Raw genomic sequence first — 22,284 nt, 5'->3', positions numbered from 1 at the left:
TCTGCAGAGAGCCTGCTTCTCCCTCTCCCTTGGCTGCTCCCCCTGCTTGTGCTCTCTGTTAAATAAATAAATAAAAAATATTTTTTAAAAAAGTGCTTTAGCTATTGGGGCAGTTGCCTCTACAGGCAAGGAAATCAAACAACCAACTATGCCTCTGCCCAGAGTGGAAAACAAGTCCATTTTTAAGTAGAGGCATTTGGAAATTCTCTTTAGCACATTAGGCATAATTGCAAGGTGAATTATTAAATGTTGAATACAATTAACAATAAAAAAACCCACTACTGGATTTTGACTTGCTAAAACAAACAGCTCATTTTGAATGTACACACTAATTTTCTTGCCAAGTTGCCCTCAATTTTTAAGAAAAATTTGTCCTCCCTTAGGGCAGATGAGCACCCACGATCGATCCAACACCCCCACCTAGTGGTGAGATATACTCCTAACACTTCTCTTCACTTAAAATGCACCAGACCCATTTGCCTTTTCTTCCCAAACTGCTCAGGTAAAAGGAGGTCCTGGGAGACTGTCACGATGTAAAATAATAATGGAAAAGGAACACTGAAAAGGTCAAATGTAAATTAAAAGCTTTATTGAATAAAAATGTTTCAGACTAAGCAAGACTGTAAGAAAGCAGAATATTTTACATCTCTAAAAAATATTAGGGCTAAATGTCTAAAAATGCAGTACAAAGAAAAGTCTATAGCTTAAAATACCTCTCTCCCCCACATACAATTTGGAATATCAATTATGTACAACAAAGTACTCAAGTTTATAATGTTCTAAAACCTTAACTACTAGAAAACCATCTTCCCGAAAAAGGCCTATAATTGGTTTAATGCACCCTGGAAATACTGTCTGCCATAAAAATCAATACATTTCAGAGCTGGTAAGTATTAAAAAAACTAGTGTCCCAGAAAGGGGATATCAGAAGTGGAATATCGGGTTTGGGGGTCTGGGCTCAAGTGGTTTAAGGCAGTTTTTTCTGTTATTCCTCCTTTAAACTCCTCACTTTGCTTTAACATGCAACATGGCAAACAATAATACAAAAGATCTTATAAAAATATTGCAGCTTTCAGTAAATTATGAGCTGCCACAGATACCACCAAAGAAGAAAGCAATCAACTGGGATGTAGTCAAACTCATTGGCAAATACCAGAGCTTAACTGAGAGATAGCTGATCTCAGCAAGCACCAAATGTGCTCAGAAGGTGCCCCCAAAGAATAGTTGTGTTATATCTCAATAATCCAGTTCTGGATATGGTTTAGAGAAAGGGATGCATAAGCAATAAATTCCCCATATATATCAAAGTAAGAAAATCAACCTAAAAAATGTTTTAAAGATTAAATATTTGATCTCTTAACAGACGAATACTAAATAACTAAATTGGTATTCATTTAAAAATATACAAACTGTGCCCTTTATACTAAAGTGCATTCAGTCATAATGTTTAGGTCCCTAAACCCCTTCTGTACGTTCCCTAATTCCATAAATGAATTTTTAGCCTAACAATGTGCTACTAATCATCTATTTTTGTATTGCCTTTTGGGAATACAGTGGAGTCTGGATTTATCAGTTGGCATATTCCCCCCCTCACCATAAGACCTTAAAGCACTTATGTATATCATCATTGCTAAAATAGAGGACTTAAGTAATATTATCTCTAGCACTTAGAATTGGTTCACTTAAGCTACAGTATGGGATTTTTTTTGAAGCAAGAACTCTTCCAAAATTACTTCCATATAAATTACAGTTCATGCTAAGATGTATATGTGCATCACTTTGAGAAAGGGCAGTGGCTCACTAACACAAATTTAAGGCCCAGCACCATTTGCAGTTTGTCATTCCTCATCCTCCTCCTCATCCTCATCATAGTACCGATTTCTCTTTATCTGTTCCTCCACAGACAGCTCTTGAACTACTTCTCCCTCCCAGAATCCCACATCCTGGGATTTCTGATTTTGGGTAGTGAATTCTTTAGAGGAGGTATTGTCTGCAAAGCTGGACCAATTTGTAGACTTGGGTTCTAGCGGAGACTGCCGTTTGAGATTTCTATCATCTTCATCTAAGTTTGCACCATTTTCTGTAAGATTCTCACTCCCCATCTCAAAACCATGATCTTCCTTACTTCTCCCCCCTGTCTCCCCTCCTCCAGATTCCTGGTTTTGCCAGGTTGTTTTTCCCACACTACCATTCTTTTCGGAGGTATTGGCATTTTCCCCTTGTTTCTTTTCTGCTGTCATTCCTCCTGTAAACTCCTCACTTTGCTCTGACATGCTCCAGCCTTTCCTTATAGGTGGGGACGAGACTTTTGGGCTCTTGACTGAAGTGGTTCGAAATGAAGCTGCTACAGTGAATGGGCGGCTTCTTTCCTTCAGTGAAGAAGATCGTCTTAGCTTCTTCAGATCCAGATCTACGTCCTCGGGAGCTTCAGGCTTGCTGATTTCATCCTCAGGAGGCCACTTGGGCTTGGATACTTTGATCCCTTCCTCCAAGATACTTCCTGAACTACCAAGTTCAGTGGGGGGTGGCCAGGCGATCTTCAGCTTCTTGGTTTCAGCTGGCTTGTCTTCTTTCTCTGACTGAGAGGAGGCCTTGGCTTCCATGCTTGCTGTCAGCACACCCACCTTAGCAATGGGGGCATCTTCTACTCCTGGGCTCTGAGGGGTCTCCCCTACATTTGGAGGCTGAGCTGGTCTCTCCAAAGTCCCTTCATTTTCATTTTTGCTTGCCCACAGATCCTTGTGTGGTCTGTGCCCAAAGCCTTCATCATAGTTGCCTTTAGCTTTAAAGAGTTGATTGAAGTGAGGCTTGCAGTAGATTCTCCCATGTAAAGATGCATATGTTCCTAGACTGTTGTTAAAAGAAAAAGAGCATAAAGTTAATAGATCTGTATATTCTTATTTATACTAGCAGGCTGAACTGCAGTGTTTTCAGAAGATGCTAAGGGAGAAAAAGATCTTTAAAAGGACACTGATCACTTAGAATTCTTTACCCCCTCCCTTTCAAGCACATGTGTTTTATTACCCTTATAAAAACATGCTCATTTCTAGGCCTGAACCTTCACAAGACATTCTTTCATGTGGTACATCCTCCTACTTTCAAATGGTTTCATTCCCCTCTGCCAAAACTGTAAAAAAAAATTATTTCTCCCAAGAAGTCTTCCCTAGGTAAGCCCACCTATCTCTGACCACTCATAGATTTCCTAATTACAATCTATAACTACTTATAATGACATTCCTTTGTACAAAGTTGAATCATTTTCCTCGTTCCCCATTTGTGTTATAATTTAAAAGGACATCTCTACAGGAGTAGGTATAATGCTCTGCAAACGGTTTGTACTCACTAGATGCTAGTGACTGAATATGGTCAATAGGAGCCCAGTGAGCAGTAGCCAGGAAGTAAATCTACACTAATATCAGTGCCGGACAGGCCTTTGGGACACTTGGTGTCTCTCGCAGGGTAATAAATTTTAAATAGGATATAAAAACAATAGCATTTCCATAGAAGAGATATAAAAATTCAGAAACTTGGAAAAATATGGAGAAAATAAATAATACCATGGGCAGAAAAAGAACCAATGAGTAGGAGTTACAGAGGCACATTTTGGCTCAAGAGAAGGGAAAGTTGGGGAACTAGAGCTGTCTTACACTGGAACTAGGTAGTGGGGTATCACCCCAGCAAAGTGCCACACAGATGCAAGCACATCTTTCAAGAGTATTTGAGAAGGAATGCTTGCTCTGAAAAGAAAGCTGGAGGAAGTGACATCCTAGTTACTTTCTTCCCTAAGACTCTATGATTTAAATGAGTTAATATGGAATATGTCCCCAATTTGTCACATTTCTTTTTTTTTTTTTCCCCTTAGATTTTATTTGAGAGAGAGAGAGCTCAAGCAGGGGTCGGGGGAGGAGCAGAGGGAGAGGGACAAGCAGACTCCACGCTGAGCAAGGAGCTCGACACGGAGCTCGATCTCACAACCCTGAGATTGTGACCTGAGCTGAAATCAAGAGTTCGATGCCTAACTGACTGGGCCACTCAGGTGCCCCAATCTGTCACATTTCTATCCAATCCTTGAATTACTTGGAAGAAATGATACCTAATTATTTTCTCAGAAATAAAAGGAAGCAATATACAGAAAAATACACGCTCTTCGGGGTCTATTATTATTGTTATTATTACCATTTATACAGTGTTTGGGACATTTTCAAGTAAGGACTTAGACAAGTATACTCTTTTTTTTTTTTTTTTAAGGTTTTATTTATTTATTTGAGAGAGAGGGAGAGAGCAGGAGTTGGGTGAGGGGCAGGGGAAGCAGGCTCTCCGCTGAGCAGGGAGCCTGATGCGGGGCTCGATCCCAGGACCCCCGGATCATGACCTGAGCCGAAGGCAGACGCTTCACAGACTGAGCTACCCAGGTGCCCTGACAAGTATATCTTAAGATTTCTTAATTTTATGATTCTATGAGACCAAGGGGGGATATTCTACTAATTTAAGTCACAGGGGGCTTTACCTGCCAGCCATAGGATTTAAGCTCCCTGTAAATTAAACATGTAAATTAAAGTATCAATGTACCACCAAGTTCCAAACACCATTCTCATTTGATATGAAATACTTCTCACTAAATGGTATTTTTTACTTTCTTTAAGGACCTTTGACAGTGCACTCTTGGTACAAGAGCTTCTAGTACCAGTGCTCTAAAAGCCAAAGACTCCTTCCCGTGGTCCAGTGACATAGAGAGATGGCTCACTCTGGTTGGCTTACGTAAGTTTGTTGTTGCAGTAGGAACAACGGAAGCAGCTGATGTGAAACACCTGCTGGTTGGCCAAGAGACGTTCCATTGGGTAGACTGTCTTCTGACACTCCACACAAGTCTCTCTCGCAGGTGCCTGAAACTTCTAGAAGGAAAAGGGTAACGTTAGCATAGGGAGGGGTGAGTTCATACTCTGCTGAGATGTGCCCCAGTTTTACTTTGTTAGCTAAGGGCTCCCTTACCTGTCAATTCTCACAGGAACACTAAGCCTGTTATGATTCTATCAGCTGACTCTTTAAGGCCAGGAAGCTCTCCTGCATCCCCTTCCCCAACTGGCTGGCTGCCCCGAGTGTGGCAGCCACTGAGGCTGGACTGCAGAGGAAGGCTCGGACAGGCCACCACACATACAAACAAAAGTACACACAAAATGGTTCCACAGACAGGAAATTAGGAGAAAATGTTATCACATACAGAAGTTTGTTTGATTCAAGTGCCTGGTAAAAGCAGGACAGACTTTTATAAGAACAGATTCGAAAGGGGATAAATTTAAAGGAGAGGAAAAGCATTGGACTTTGGGAATTGGGAAAAGACAATCTGATAAAGCATCTTTTAGTGTCCTCTGCTTATAATCTTGACTTAGCATAATATTTTATCCATTAGGCACAATATTTTTAAATAAGTCAAAACTGACATGTAAATGTAATAATTTTAAAGAGACAAACTTTTTTTTAAAAGATTTTATTTATTTGAGAGAGAGAGAATGAGAGAGAGCGAGCACATGAGAGGGGGGAGGGTCAGAGGGAGAAGCAGGCTCCCTGCCGAGCAGGGAGCCCGATGCGGGACTCGATCCAGGGACTCCAGGATCATGACCTGAGCCGAAGGCAGTCGCTTAACCAACTGAGCCACCCAGGCACCCAAGAGACAAACTATTTCATTAGGACTCCAGAAGAAAGCCTAGCCCAGCAAAGCTATAGGTTCTATAATCTTCTCAGAAACCAACGGAGAGGGGCACCTGGCTGGCACAGTTGGGAGAGCAGGAGAACTCTTGATCTCAGGATTGTGAGTTAGAGCCCCATGTTGGGCGTGGAGCCTACTTGAAAAACAAGCAAACAAAAAACCCCAAAAAACAATGGAGAATAAAACTATTGTAATGGGGAGTGAAAGGTCATAACAGACTGGGAATTCATGAACTGTCTGTAAAGTTTGGAATAAGAGAGGGGTGAGCATAGCTGTTTCAGCTGGTAAACCCAATCCTAAAGAACATAAAATAGTTCTTATTATAGGGGCGCCTGGGAGGCTCGTTGTTAAGCGTCTGCCTTCGGCTCAGGTCATGATCCCAGGGTCCTGGGATCGAGCCCCGCATCGGGCTCCCTGCTCTGCGGGAAGCCTGCTTCTCCCTCTCCCACTCCTTCTGCTTGTGTTCCCTCTCTCGCTGTGTCTCTCTCTGTCAAGTAAATAAATAAAAAATCTTAAAAAAAAAATAGTTCTTATTATAGCACTGATGAAAGCCAGAATTCCCAAAAGGCAAGTTTTTACATAAGAAATGGTTACTGAGCTAATGGGGCTGGGGGTAAGAAGTCCCTAGGTATATGTAAATAACTCTTGACTTGCTCCAACAGAAACACCTTATCCAGCAAATGCAGGAGCAGCTTGGGTTAAGGTGGCTGGGAAGCTCTTACAGGCACCTGGGTGGAGGGCCAGGGCAGGGGTCTCTGCAGCCAAGACCTGGGTGGTGGTAAATAATGCAAATTAGTCCCAAGGTCCAGGACTTGAATGGTAAAGATAAGCCAAAAATAAACCAGGTTATGGGCAAGATAGAATTTTCATTTAAAAAACCTGAAAATAGTCCCATAAAAAATTCAGAATGCTGGTTCACTTGCTACATGATTCACCAGGAGGTAAAGCAAAAAATAGGAATGGTTTCCCGAGTGGATCCGGACAGGAAACAAAAGTAGAAAATGGGTTAAAAAAAAAAAATGGCCATAAAGGGAAATCTCTATAAAAGGGAGTTTAATACAGTTTAGTGGTAAACAAATAGCACCAAGGGATTGAAGAATGAACAGAACTGAGTGGAAATGGCTCCTCAACAGCCCCCTTCTATTCCTAAGGTTAGAGCCCTAAAAAGAAAAACTTAAACAGTCAAAGACAGATTCAACCTAGTTTACCAAATAAGGGAGGTATTTAAATATGATCAAATGTTGTAAATGAATGCTGTTGGAAGCAATTAGGGCCTTATCTGGAGCTCAGAATTCTTATATGGATACTTCTAACAAGATAGGACCCAGTGGCGATGTCACTGCATAGTTTTAATTAGGTTTTCTCTAAAAAGAGCTAGGTCCTTGTCTAGCCAGCAGGAAATACATTAAAATGCAAAATAAAATTTGGGTGTCACAGTACAATTGATGGCATCGGAGAGAGCCTGTACAGATCACAATCCACATGATGCAGAAGTCAGAGGCCAAATGTATCTATTTCTCAGACTGAAACTCTTTGTCAGGGGCAGGGTGGCTTCCGTATTTTGAGCGCTTGACTTAGGAGGACAGTATTCGTTCTGGGCAGTGAAGACAGAGCAGGAGACAGGAACCTCCCAGGATACAAGAGGAGAGGGGTATGACTGTGCTCAGGGGAAATGGAGAGAGCTGGAGCACACCTCCATCACACACACACAGAGGACACACTGTAGGAGGGTGCGGCCCCGGGAACAGAAAGGAGAACCTGAGAGAAAGCTGAAAGCTGAGCTCACGTTAGGAGGAAAGTGGAAGGCAGGAGCAGAAATTAGGTACCGGAGGAGCAGGAAGCAGAAGCTGCAAGAGACAAACAGGAACCTTCAGTGAATACACAGCATTCAGTGCGGGGAAGGGGTGGGGGGCCTGGAGCGCTTTACTGCAGCAGAGCTGAAACTCAGGTACAGACTCGGATCCAAGAATAAGACCACGTTTTCTTTCTTTTTCAAGTAATTCTGCTAATTGTGGCAAAAGCAGCCTCACTCCTATCTACCTGGGGCTGGAACCTGGTCCAGCTCAGGACAGAGAGCTGTCGTGAGCCTTCCCCCGCACGAGGAGTGTCTCATTAACAATTCTTTAGTGTCTTACTGCCTCCCACACCTGACCCACAATGGCTCTCTCCTGAATGGGGTGAAAAGCCACCTCTCCTCCTTAACATCAAATTAACACACTGCTAGCTCAAACATCTGACTAACCACAAGCTCCTAACTAACCAGACCTACAGAGGCCCGTTATTCCTATCCAATTTTTACAGAGACCCTTTTCAATATTATTTAATGTTTATATGGCAGCTGCCCAAGGGCCTTCTAGTTTCATAAAGTCAAGAGGATCCCAACCTGGTCATATGCCAAATCAGAGGGGCTGTCTGTGCCTTCCCTTTACTTCCTCTGTCCCAGGCTCTCAGCCACTTTTCTGTAATTGCCCCCATGTCTATTCAGACGACAGGAAGCAGAGTCAGTGCCCAAAAATCTCTACCATTATGGTAGGCCTGGCATATATCCTGCCCATGCCTTCATGGCATGCTCGGACTTGGCACATCCACGTTTAAAACACTGCCAGTATTAGAATGTTAGAAATTTTTTATCTTTAAATTATATTTTTTCACTCTGTAAGATGTTTTTCATCTCTCCTCCCTCACTCTTTTTCACATGTAGAAACTACAGCACCAGGACGTCAGGTTCCTTATCAAAGCTCCCATGGTCAGTAACGGAATTAAAACTAAAACTCAGAACTCCTGATTCACAAACCAATAGAGCATTTTCTAAATTGTCCTGGCATGCTAATTTTCCGTAACTAAAGGAAACTCTGGGGAGGAGAGCAGATGCTAACCCAAATGAAAATAATCTCACTAGAGCAGTTTGAACAAACTACAGTCCGCACTTTGTTTCAAATTAAAATATGTAGATAATATCTTTGGGATGTTCAGAAATGAATGAGGTAATATTTACATAACTGATGTTCATAAACACTGTCATGTCTTTCCCATGTGAGGGATCTTACAGGCCCTCTGTTGATCAGCATCTATACAAAGCTATTTTTCTAATAAATGTGTGTGGCTTCATCTACATTCTTTCACCATCTGGCCTTACATATATATTTCAGTCTAATGAAAGCTCTAGTTGGGAGATTATAGATATGTATATATTTATATGTATATGTAACATATATAAACAACATACATATATATGGGGGTGGGGCTGGCAACAGTCAGTGAAGCTAACTAGCCTTTGGACATGGTGAAGCCAGAAGGAAATTCTGTATTGATGTCAGGCTTCCATTCCTCAAGAACACCGCAAAATGCCTTTCATTCCCTCCTTTCCAATCTGTGCAAAATATCTAGGTAATTAAACTGAAATTCTTCACATACAGTAAATGGTTGGGTCGGCTCTGTGCAGCCTTAACCCTTCCCCTGGCTTTCTGTGAAACTCTTTTTGACAGCATTTTGGAGATACTCACATCTTAGACTGCTCTACGTGTAGAGGAAAGGTTCGTGTTTGATAAAGCAGGAATAATGGAGATAGTAAGAAAAGATTCTAGGTGCCCTTCTAGCATAATTCCAATGGCTTTGCAAACTAGCATAAAACCTCCTACCCTGTCCATAGAGGAAGGGACAGCCAGCAGGGCATTGAGGGGGTGCCAGGTGAGTGTCCTCTCAGGCAGTCTGCCATGTTTTCTCTCCACATCCTTCAGCAGGACCAGACAAGGAAGCCTTGGCTGTCCTCATGGGGGCAAGTGGGTGTTCCCAGAGCTGGCCACATCTCCTTGCCTCTTCCTCCCTGTTCTCCCATTTAGGGGAAACATTTGGGGGATAACTTCTCTCAATGGAAGGACATAAAGCCTAAGAGACCTCTGGGTCTCTTGAGTAGAAAGGTCCTGATCTTTCTCACAGGGTCCGCTGAGCTCTGCTCCCAGAATGTCTTTTTTGAGAGTGAACCTGCAATTTCAAGTTCATTAGCACCAGGTCTCATCAACTGAGCTATCTGGCCAGTGTTCAAAATATACAAATAAAACTCTTACTTGTAAAGATGTAGGATCATTTTTCTAATTTATCAAGCTAAAGTTTGAAATGAATCGAATCTCTACCTTAGATGTCCTATTTTTCAATAACAGACAGATAGGCACTAAGGAACAGTTTTTCTAGGATGTATGGGACCTAAAAATCTATTCTGAGTGAACAAGTTTATTCTGAGCTGTATGTAATTTCCCCAAGTGGAGAAACAACTTCTGTCACGTGGTCTATAGCCATGAGACCAGTGATGCCAGCAAGTCTTCCTATAAACACTAAAGTATATATATACTTGCCTTCAGAATGTAAAGGATAAATTTGAGGAGGAGAAAATAAACTACCCTTAAATAAAAGTGGAGATGCGACTGAGTCCCATCTGTATCTGTACACTATCATCATTTGAGCTTTGGACCATTGGCAAACACAGGGAGCCAGGCCTATTTACTCCAGTCTTTACACAATGTTCAAAACCTGAGGTGTCTGTCTGGTGAAAGCAAGCCTGTCTGCATTCTCCTGAGTGATCAGGGCCAAAGAACAGGCATGGGTCTGGGACAGGTGTAGAGGGAGCTTTATCTCCACCCCCTCTCATCCCTGGTATGCTAGGGAGGACCTACGTGAGGTGCACTCTGTCACTCATCACTCAGCAGCTCAGACCCTGGAGTCTGAATCAAGGAGGGACCTCAAAAGTCCAACCCAGTACCAGGAGGTCTGACCTAGCAGTTAAGGGAAGGAAATGAGACTGGGTTGAGAATTCAAATATATTCAAGAACAGATTTTAGTTCTTAGACAAGCCATGGAATTTCCTAGTCCCTCAGTCCATGGCCAAGTCAGATTTACTGGCTGTTCTTAATCCAGAACCACAACCCAAGGACTCACATCTCGGCAGGGTTGCTGTTGGAGAAGAAATTAACCCCATGGCATTTGCTACTTTGTTGGGCTCCAGATACTGGACAAAGAAAGTGCTGATGACAGCATGAACTGAACTTTAAAGCCGCCAGAAGAGGGGGTCATGTTGAATACATGTGCAGCTCAATCACTGTAACTCTATCCTTCCTCCCTTTACCTGCTTTCTCTTGCTACTTTCTTCACCTTTTGCTCCTTTTCAATAAACCTTACTCTCCTCATGAATCTCAGCTTCCTGTAAAATTTTCATTTACATTCTTCACTCCTCCTCTTTCCCTTTTTTAACTCGCCCTTTATATCCCGGATTCTCCCTTTTTCTCCTTTTGTTCCAAATCTTCACCTATGTCCTCTTCTCTTCCTTCTTTTTGTGCACTAGAACTTTCATCAAGGCATCAGTCATGCCCACAACTGAGAGATACAGGCACAGCTGATGGGTGCATGAGGCTGGGGCAGTTACAAACCATCAACACACCAATTCTACCTACTGCATTTCTTTTAAATGTTAAAACTTTCTAAACAAAATCTGGCTACTTAAGAGGGCACCAGAGGGAAAGACACTAAAGAAGTGTGGGTATGTTTGGTTATTAATCCACATGGCTAAATTAGCACTACATTAGCAAAGCATTCCATTAAAATAAGTCAGGTAATAAAGTCTAAAGTAGGCATTGGGATTTTTTTAACCTTTATTTTTATGAGAGTATATATTTGTTCATAGAAAGGGAAAAGACTGCTTTTAAAAACTGGTGAATAAAAGCTGGCCAGAGATTGAGTAGCCTAGTAAAGTTTTCTTAGGGTACAAAACTTTTGTACATTCCTTAACATCTAATATTATATACCCTAGTATAAGTGTTACTTGAATGCCCGATTTTACAGCAAATGGGCTGGCCAACTCCCACTGCAATGTACACAGTCTTTCTTTAAAGAAGCTAACCACCAATCATGTTACAGTCAAGTTCTTCAGACCAGTGGGCCACTCTCTTTAAGTTGACATGCACATCCCCATCCAATGGGCTGATTTAGTTTGACAGATTTCTTGAATTTCCCACTTTGTGGTCTTTTGCCCATTCACAGATTTATGGACTTGGGCATTTTTTCCCCTCAAACACACACACACACACACACACACCTCACATCATTTTCTTTAATTTTGGGTTTCCTTAAAACTTTCATGAATTTTCCAGATTTCAAACCGAGAGCTATTAGTGAACCTCTCCCCTCCTGGCTCAAACATCTGAGCAGAAGAGACAAGATTTCCAGGGAAAGTGACTGGCTTAAGTATGCCCTTTCTTGGCATTTTAATCCCCACAAAAGCAAAAAGGGGTTATAATGAACATAATGATATAAGGTGCAATGAGATCTATTCGTAAACCAAAGTCTAAAGGTTCCGAGAGAAATTGCCATCATACCTTCACTGCTTTGGGAGGAGAACTTTCAGAGAGGCTGGAGGCTCTGGCATCTGGATTTAGTGGTTTAGGATGGACAGGCTGCTGGACCTCACTCTTGACCTGGGAGTTACCTGCTTGAATTACAAAAGGAAGGCATTTTATAGTATCAGGGGAAGTCTCAGAAATGGTTCCTCCCCAGAGCAAAGCTTTGGCACCTCTATAATGGACAGGTCTTTTCAACACCAGGAAAAACACAGCTCTTCTAATGCTAAAAGCTATGCTCTTAGGTTCTCAACTGGGAGGTTTTTTCATACTTTGCCACACACAGCAAGAACCCAAATCATTCTATCTGAAGAACTTTCTGCCTCCGCACCATGGTATTTGTCATTTTTGAAGGCTGTTTGTAGCAATGTGATGTCATGAGCACTGGGCATTATGTAAGACTGATGAATCACTGAACTCTACTCTGAAACTAATAATACACTATATGTTAATTTAATTTAAATTAAGAAAATAAAGGCTGTTTGTAGATGATTTTTTTGGTAGTTAGCACCCCCAATAACTCCTTCTGGAGTGCTTGAAGGAAGGTGAGGGTATAAATTTCCTACTGCACATGCACACCCACACACGTGTGTGTGGGTATGGGTGTGTGTGTAATTTGACAGTCTTTTTGGTCAGTCCTATAGCAGATATCTATGGATGGAGATTATGGAAAAAGGCTCCATGAAGTTTTTTTCATAATCATTGATGTGTCACCTGCATAAGTTAATTTTCTGCCAATATAGTCACTGTGTGGAAAACTCTGAGCAGACACAGAAAAGTGCTACTAAGGAACCATAAAAGAATTCCTTAAAATCTAGAGTTAAGTCAACAAAGTAGTAAAAGATTAAGGCTTATTTTTCAAATGTTTTGCAAACCTAGTCAAAACTCAGAAAAATTTCTAGTCCAAGCAAAATGACTACAAAAGGAATGTTCTTGGATTCAAGCAGCAAGTTTCTCTCTAAAATTTTAAGGTAGGATTTGCTAGAGATTTGTTAAATTCATATTTCTACTTTAGTTGCTGAGTTTTCAATGTCTAGTAAAGTAATTAAGCCGGGGAGAAGCTAGAAATCCACATATATTTAAAAAAAATACTGAAAATCAGAATCAAAAGTGGATATAGTAAGAAAAAAAAACAAAGGTTTTTGTTTTTGGTAGAAGTGAGGCTTGAAATGGATGAAAAGCTGGTAAAATTCAGCGCCAACAGGAAAATCTCTAGAATCTGGCTAGAAGGTGGACTATGGTTCACATATAGGTAAGCAGAGAAAGATATTTTTAAAAGGTTACTCAAATACCAATTCTTTATCTCTGTAAATGAATAAAATCCTTCCTGGCCAAACTCCTATTAAAATGAAACTTCAAAATTAGTTTTTACAGCTTGAACCCTGAAAAGGTTTGATACAAAAGGTAGGGTACATTCAATGAGAGAAGCACCAAAAGTATTCAGTTTGCCCCAAGTTAATCACATTGAGTTTAATTTCTCCCTAAGCCAGGGAACGTGTGAAGGGTAAGCAAGCATCAGTCCTTAAAACCTAGTGAAAGATTTGATCAGCTAAGTTGCTGGGTTTAATACGTTACATTCTCAGCACTGACAGCAATGGGGACATTCCTGGACGAAATACAGAATACAGAATAAGAACCTCATCCTCCAGATCTAAGAACAAATGCTTACGGGAGTCATCTTCCGCAGGGGTGGAACGGACTGCCAGGCTATTCTCAGTTGCAGAAACCTACAAAAGGGGGGGATTAAGAATCACATTAAAAATAAAAGAGCACACTGCTGTTAATGCCATAAAAACCTGCTGACTCTAGTCAGTCACTGGCTGCCTGGGGGAAATAACGGCCCCAGAACAGCTGAGCATTTAAACAAGAGGCAGCAAAATGTCTTTTATGAGGATATTAACATGCCTCTCAATTACAGAGCAACGGGAGAAACAGACTGCACTCAACTGCCAAAAGTGTGCATCATCTCCCTTTATAAAAGAACTTCTAAACCACATCTTTCTACTGTCAATAAATAAATAAATAAAGGCAAAACAAAACCCTCTACCAGAGAGAACAAAGCTCCTTACCATAGAACTATAACACACTCAAAGGCAAGATGAAGTCTTTACATTAGGAACTATTCTTATTCCTTTATCTTCCTAATTCCCTATTTCCCAACCAGATACATTCTGCTGAAACAAGCTGGCCAATACAGAAGACCTTTTGATAGCTAAAAGACAACTTGACCAAAAACCAACGTCTGGTGTTATCTTCAAGGTTAGTTTTCCATTTTAATCCCAGTCTCAAAATGGCAATGTTTAACAAAATGGCAGATCTTATGTATGGGTGCAAATCTCTTCCCCAGAAGCCATCAAATTTAAATAAAAACTTTCTACTTTCTCTCTCTCTCCTTTTTAGTGGCCCCTAGGCCTTTCCGGTATCCTCTATCACACTCAAAATCATGAAGGGTCAATAGGTGACCCAATGTGTAGTCTTCATGTAAAAGTCTTTCATTTACGGGCACCTGGGTGGCTCAGTCATTAAGCGTCTGCCTTCGGCTCAGGTCACGAGCCCCATCAGGTTCCCTGCTCGGCGGGAAGCCTGCTTCTCCCTCTCCCACTCCCCCTGCTTGTGTTCCCTCTCTCACTGTCTCTCTGTCAAAAAAATAAATAAAATCTTAAAAAAAAAAAAAAGTCTTTCATTCAGATGTCAGGGATTTTATGGGCAATGCTGAGTGTTTCTATCAGGATGTCTAATGTACTGAATAAATGTACAATGGAGATTAGGTCATTGGCTGACTGCACCTGAATTTTTGCATGGTTGTTTTGTCTCATTACTCTCTCTCTCTCTTTTTTTTTTTCCAAGTAGGCTCCACACCCAACATGGAGCCAAATGCAGGGCTTGAACTCATGACCCTGAGATCAAGACCTGAACTGAGATCGAGTTGGACACTCAACCAACTGAGCCACCCAGGCGCCCCTACTCTCTCTTCATTACAGGAATTCTGACATGGCATAGAACAAACCAGTATAATAACAGCCAACATTTATTCAGTGTTTAGTATGTGCCAGGTATTGGAATGATCACTTTACATACATTATTTCATTTAATGATAGTAAAGAAATTAAAAGCTCTTCAATTCTTGTTAATTAGTACGTGCACCCATTCCAGGATGTTCCTCTCTCACCTCTAATTCTGGTCACCTTGAACCTGCAGGGTAAACTTACTGCCAATCATGACATCATTGCACATGCCCAACCAGCTGACCTCACTGCAGGAGCCGCCGGGAGAGAGCACGTGAGATTTTGCTCAAACATTTTGTTAAAGGAAAGCACAAATTCGTTACAAGAGGAGAAAGGGAAGAACAATACCTTTGTAAGGATAACTGAGGCTCTGAAAAATTTTACGAATTTGAAGGCAGCCCAGCTTTATGAACCTGCAGTATGTACCTGAAGGCTATGTACTGTCTTTATCTCCTTTCTTCCCCACCCACTCCTCAACTCATGGTTCAGTTGCACTGATGCCCTTTTAGGCTATAATTACAGTGTTCTGATACTCCAGTTCAACTCAAGAGTTCCAGTTTCAAACCAGTGTGAAGATAATCAAGAAAGAAACACAAAATTAGATTAGGGACAATCCAGGCATTATTTTCTAGATGATCATTTCTGAAACTATGCTCCTAGGATAGATGGGGAGATTTCAATGCTGGGAATATTTTTCTCTTAAGTTCCTTTTTTATAGTATGTAACATTTTAACTCAGTTCTTTTTTTTTTTTTTTTAAGATTTTATATTTAAGTAACCTGTACACCCAACGTGGAGCTTGAACTCACAACCCCACGATCAAGAGTCGCACACTCCACTGACTAAGCCAGCAAGGCGCCCTAACTCAGTTTACTCTGTTTGTTTGTTTTTTTAAGATTTTATTTATTTATTTGACAGAGAGAGACACAGCAAGAGCAGGAACACAAGCAGCAGGAGTGGGAGAGGGAGAAGCAGGCTTCCCGCAGAGCAGGGAGCCCGATGCGGGACTCGATCCCAGGACCCTGAGATCATGATCTGAGCCAAAGGCAGCCGCTTAACGACTGAGCCACCCAGGCGCCCCCTCAGTTTATTCTTAAGACACAATCTCCCACTTAAAAATGGGAAAACCAGGTAGTATTCTAATAAGAGAACTCACCTGATACATGGCATGTGACTCATGGGACTAATGCGTGAGCCCACTGTTGCCAGGACATATATAATTTATTGGATGATTTTATGATTATGAAACACACGGTTGCCAAGTATTTTGTCTTATTATTTCAACATATACTTGCAATATGGTTTTTGTAAAATAAAGAGATCTAATTTTTCTGGAATATAAGGAATAGCATGGAGGACATTAGGAGAAGGAAGGGAAAAACGAAGGGGGGAGAATTGGAGGGGGAGACAAACCATGAGACTATGGACTCCGAGAAACAAACTGAGGGTTTTAGAGGGGATGGAGGTCGGGGGATGGGTTAGCCCAGTGATGGGTATTGAGGGCACATATTGCATGGAGCACTGGGTGTTATATGCAAACAATGAATCATGGAACACTATATCAAAAACTAATGATATACTGTATGGTGACTAACATAACATAATAATAAAAAAAAATCTAATTTTTCTAATTTTTTTCCCTGTTGTAAGATTCAAATTTTGTAGCCATTAATCTGAGATCATTTTCCTGTGTGCCTACTTTGGTCCAAGTGTGTAGTGTATTTCATAATTTCCTATTGGTGTTCTGCCAATACATCATGCTTTTTAATACCTTTTTTTTAAAGATTTATTTATTTATTTGAAAGAGAGAGAATGAGAGAGAGAGAGACACAAACATGAGGGGGGGAGGGTCAGAGGGAGAAGCAGACTCCCCGCCGAGCAGGGAGCCCGATGCGGGACTCGATCCCAGGACTCCAGGACCGTGACCTGAGCCGAAGGCAGTGGCTCAACCAACTGAGCCACCCAGGCGCCCAATACATCATGCTTTTTAAAGTATTTTTTTTTAAGATTTTATTTGTTTATTTGACAGAGAGAGACACAGCAAGAGAGGGAACACAAGCAGGGGAGTGAGAGAGGGAGAAGCAGGCTTCCCACAGAACAGGGAGCCCGATGCGGGGCTCGATCCCAGAACCCTGGGATCATGACCTGAGCCAAAGGCAGACGCTTAACAACTGAGCCACCAGGCGCCCCTAAAGTCTCTTATAGACCAAAAAATTTGAGAACTATTGCTCTTAATCCATTTTAATTATCTCCTCATCTTTTGGAAGAATGGCCTCAAGGGTATCAATATGTGTAACAGAAGCAATGACTTTTTTTTTTTTTAAGATTTTAAAAATTTATTTATTTGACAGAGAGAGGCTCAGCGAGAGAGGGAACACAAGCAGGGGGAGTGGGAGAGGGAGAAGCAGGCTTCCCGCTGAGCAGGGAGGCCGATGTGGGGCTTGATCCCAGGACCCTGAGATCATGACCTGAGCCAAAGGCAGACGCTTAACGACTGAGTCACCCAGGTGCCCAAAGCAATGACTTTTCTCCTAAGATTAATCACTGTGATATATTTGAAAGCTCTTTCTCCTCATCTAACTTAACATTTGGTTATCATATTGACCAAAAGACAAAAAACAAAACAAACAACAACAAAACAACTGGGTAATGGATTGGCAAAGAAAATGATAAATCACCTGACATAAATGTTGTTATGTACTCCAACCAAGCCATTCATCTAGTGATAGGCACATAAAACACAAATATGATGTGCTTAAAATCACCCTGTGGTTTTTCACCTCGGCAGGACTCTTTCCAAAGTCTTAAGTGTGGCATATAAAGCTTCTCAAGACCTGCCCCAGCCCTCTCCCTCCACTTGGCTCTCTCCATTACCTATATGGCTTGTGTTCCAGCCTCTGGTTTCCAAACCTCTGTTTGTGTCTGCCTGGAATGCCCTTCTTTCTCTTTACTCAACCTTTCCCTTATTCGCTTGGTCTCTTTCCACACATTCTTCCCGACTTGGCAGACATCACCTTCTTGAGGAAGTCAGGTTAAATGTCCTTAGTCAGAGCTTCCATGGCCCCACAGAGCCCTCTCACCACACTTACCACACTGCTTTAGGACAGCCAACCTGTTACTCATCTCCCTTCTACTCTGTTAGCTCCCTTGCAGATAAAGACCCCATGGAATGGTGGAATGGTTTGTTCTTCTTTAGTTTTTAAGCTTAGCATTTCCTACGCTTAGCATAGTGCCTTGCTTTCTAAACAGTCTGAGTGAAAGAATGAAATTGTCTTACATAAAATGTGTTAAATTAAGAATACAGGAATTCCTTGAAGATATCGTCTCTAATCAAAACAGATTTTTAAAAATCACTTTAGCTCTACACCCTCTGAGCATCTGCCAAGCAAAAGAATTTTCCAGTGAAGGTTCATTATTTGGTCAGCTATAAGTCGCAGAGTTCCCCAACTGAAATTATGTGACCTGCAAAAATAACAATCTGTCCTGGCAGCTGTTACCAAATTCCCAGACACTCTGCAGCCTAGAGTTAGAGTGGTTTCTAATTTTAAGCGTCTAATTTAGAACACATGCTTCCTTGGCAACTGGACATCAGATTTTTCAACCCACCTTCTCTCCAACCTGATGGGAGATGCAGACCTCAGGATCTGGGGGCACATTCTCCTTTTGCTCCAATTTATGAGTTCTGATTTCACTGCCATTGGCTCTCAGGTCATTCTACAAAATAAAAATAAATCTGTGAACTAAAATAAAAAAAAGCTTACTATTCTGCGTTCTTCATAGCACATCCATTAAATAAATTTGGAACGGTAAAAGAAAAGTTCTTTTAAGAAGCCTCGGGTCAAATCAACCCCCTAATTCTCACAAGCAAAACCCATTGACTAGTGAAATGACAAAAGCCGCTTTGTGGACACACACCTCAGAGTTAAATATTTGTACACTAGTCTAAAACTGGATGCTCATTAGAATACAGACATATCAACACAGACACACACAGAAACCACCCCCAGCATACAATGTTCTTGTGATTCACTCCTCTAGCAGCAGAGCTTGTGGGAATGCAAAGCTTGTGAGTTTTATCAGAAAAGACCATTCTGGAGCAGGGGAAAGGAGATGCCAAGTGCCAATAATCAAGAAAATATACTGACCATATATATAAATGCTCGGCCTGGAAAGAGAGACAGGGATGATGCATACATATAAAAACTGAAATTATATTTAATGATACCATAAAACAACCTTTTTTTTGGTGAGACTTTCAAAAACATGCTTCTTTTTGCATAAAATTCAGACATTGTACTAAAGACATACCTTATTCTACTTCTCAAAACAGAATCTCCACATAAAAAAGCAGGCATTAATACTGTCATAAGGAGTAAGCATAATCACATTTTTTTTTCCTTGCAAAGAACACTTGGGGCAAAATATTAAAATTAACTTTATCTACTAGATCCAAGATCAGTATAGTGGTAGATGAATATGGACATTTCCTACCTTTAGTTTTCTATCTTTCTGAAAGTCTGGTACCTTTCTGTTCTCTGTGATTCTTTAGGCAGGGCGAGAAAACAAGCCATGTATGGCCACAGGGCCAGGGTTAAGTGTGCTGACTGAGGTGTGGGATCCCAGACTAAGGGACAAGGCTCTGGAGGAGCACTGGTGAGGGGGAGCAGGCAGCGAGTGCTGCAGAACACAACAGGACAGCAGAAGGACTCACTCCTGACCCCATCTTGAAGCCTGGCCTCCAGAATCACGCCAGAGTGTGTGTGCCTTGTTACAGCCATCCTCTGTAAGGGGCCTGAGAAATTCTTTTGGGATGAGATAAAATGTACTTTTTACAAGAATTCCTAAAGACTTTTCAACTCTTAAAATTTACAGAGCAGGAGAATTGCAATGCTGAAACTCTATTAGGAGTTTAAAAAAAAAGTCACTGAACAGGTTTTTCCACTTAGGGAGTCACCTGGTTGGAATGTTTATAGCAGGAGGGCACAGAGAAGCAGCAAAATCTTGAAACAAGGGAAATAAGCTCCAAAGATCACCTGTTTGCTCTATCTCCTGACCTCCTTCTAAGAGAAGTCTAACTTTGCTCACTTTCATGCTGTCGGTGAATAATCAGCCTGTGGTGTTCCACTTTACGACTGAGTTATACACATCATCTCTTCTTAAAACCACAGCGAGGGGCGCCTGGGTGGCTCAGATGGTTAAGCGTCTGCCTTCGGCTCAGGTCATGATCCTGGGGTCCTGGGATCGAGCCCCACATCGAGCCCCACATCGAGCCCCACATCGAGCCCCACATCGGGCTCCTGGCTCGGCGGGGAGCGTGCTTCTCCCTCTCCCTCTGCCTCTCTCCCTGCTCATGCTCTCTCTCTCTCAAATGAATAAATAATCTTAAAAAAAAAAAAAAAAAAAAACCACAGCGAAAACTCAGGACAAAATTATTCATTGCCCAGAGACTTAGTCCACCAATAATTACTATTGGAGAATGCATACTTAATAATGTGAGGAAAAGAAGGCTCAACTCCTGGAATACAAGTTATGATTTCTAATAGGTCAACTCGTTTCAGTCTGCCTGGGAACAAATAAAAATCAATACTATCTTCCAACAAAAACATAGGACACCTAGAGATTCGTGGCTTGTATTCTGAAATCTCAGAAGGAACAAATGTTTGAGAGATCCATATCTATGTATATGTAGAGTGTTTATATGCATGTGTAGGTATGAATAAATGGCATTTAAAAGGTATCTTTGGTTAAGCAGTTCTGTAGTGTCAGCCTGCCAGGTAAGCCTAGGAAAATCTAAAATGCAAAGACCCTTCATTTGATTTAGAATATCACATTTTTATGCTTACTGAGCATGTCATCTTCCTCTTATTTCTCCCTCCCCTTTATCTATCCATTATTCTATTTCTTTAGAAAATCATTACATCATAAGAAGTAAGGATTAAGTAGGCCATATATTGTATGATTCACTTATATAAAATATCCAGAATAGGTAAATCCATAAAGACAGAAAGCAGATTAGTGGTTGCCAAGGGATGAGGGAAGGGGAACTAGTGACTGCACAGGTATGGGGTTTCTTTTTGGGGTGATGGAAATGTTCTGGAATTAGACAGTGATGACGATGGCATGACCTTAGGAATACACTAAAAATCACTGAATTACATGTGAAAGTGGTCATTTTACATCATGTGAATTCTATATCAAGAAAAAACTGCAAGAAACCTCCCCATCCCACATTAATGTCGAATATATCCCATATTTCTTGCCAGTATTCTCTCCTCCTTTCCTCAAAAACAAAAACAAGTGTTTCTGTTAAAACTAACAGACTATAACTTTTTTAGCAACAACAACAAAATTAAGCAGAAGAGGCAGGAACACTGTCCATGATATTACTGGATGATAACATCACCAACGAAGGAGTGCGGTGGGAATGAGGCCTAGGAAAGCAAAGTCAGGATTAGAACATGATAAGGATTCTGAATGAAGCTAGGGTAGGGTTTACGTGGAAGGAGAATGGCTAGGGACCAGGGAGAGAGCAGGGCTCTCGGGTCAGGGTCTGGGAGACATCTCTTGTCTCTGTGCTCAGTGACCACTGGCTGGATGAGTGAATGGATGATGCAGAACACATACTGTGGAGCTGCTGGAGCTGCTCTGCTTGGACACAGCTGCCTGGTACTTGGCCATTCGATCCTTTATGGAGGTTTCTGACAGGCGCGGTAAGTCCAGATTTCGCCTGCTCTCGCTTTTCTCTGTGTTGAACGTAGAAAATGACGACTGACCTGGAAGCACACAAATAATGTGTCCTATCAGAAGATAAAATGTGATTTGAATGGTTTCAAGATTCTAAATTTGGGGGGCGTCTGGGTGGCTCAGTTGTTAAGCGTCTGCCTTCAGCTCAGGTCATGATCCCAGGGTCCTGGGATCAAGCCGCGCATCAGGCTCCCTGCTCGGCGGGAAGCCTGCTTCTCCCTCTTCCACTCCCCTTGCTTGTGTTCCCTCTCTCGCTGTGTCTCTGTCAAATACATAAATAAAATCTTTAAAAAAAGAAGAAAAGTTTCTAAATTTGGGGCTGTTGGAATTGGATGTAATCCATTTCTTCTATGAAGGGTACAAAGAAGGAAATCAGGAATATAACTGTCACTTACTAGGTAATAGTTACTCACTTTCCCAACTTTAAAAGAACCTTTACCATAAATGAG

The 22,284-nt window shown here is 41.5% G+C and overlaps 1 protein-coding gene across 4 annotated transcripts in view; it reads right to left on the bottom strand.

The window, feature by feature from the left end:
* Nucleotides 1–573: 573 nt before the first annotated feature.
* LIMA1 (LIM domain and actin binding 1) overlaps nucleotides 574–22,284 on the bottom strand; it is an 88,854-nt gene continuing 67,143 nt past the window's right edge. The window contains exons 6-11 of one of the 4 annotated variants that reach the window (XM_021704812.1): nucleotides 21,716–21,864; nucleotides 18,698–18,805; nucleotides 13,757–13,814; nucleotides 12,067–12,179; nucleotides 4,759–4,892; nucleotides 574–2,850 (exon numbers count right to left, since the gene is read on the bottom strand). In XM_021704812.1, the coding sequence (XP_021560487.1) occupies nucleotides 1,839–2,850; nucleotides 4,759–4,892; nucleotides 12,067–12,179; nucleotides 13,757–13,814; nucleotides 18,698–18,805; nucleotides 21,716–21,864 (1,574 nt within the window). In that variant the 3' untranslated portion in view covers nucleotides 574–1,838. The remainder of the gene's footprint in view (nucleotides 2,851–4,758; nucleotides 4,893–12,066; nucleotides 12,180–13,756; nucleotides 13,815–18,697; nucleotides 18,806–21,715; nucleotides 21,865–22,284) is intronic. The other 3 variants (XM_044915424.1, XM_021704813.1, XM_044915425.1) reach the window with 3 other exon arrangements.

The sequence above is a fragment of the Neomonachus schauinslandi genome, chromosome 5 (assembly GCF_002201575.2).
Source record: "Neomonachus schauinslandi chromosome 5, ASM220157v2, whole genome shotgun sequence".
Taxonomy (NCBI): domain Eukaryota; kingdom Metazoa; phylum Chordata; class Mammalia; order Carnivora; family Phocidae; genus Neomonachus; species Neomonachus schauinslandi.
This window is presented reverse-complemented; position numbering and strand designations above follow the sequence as displayed.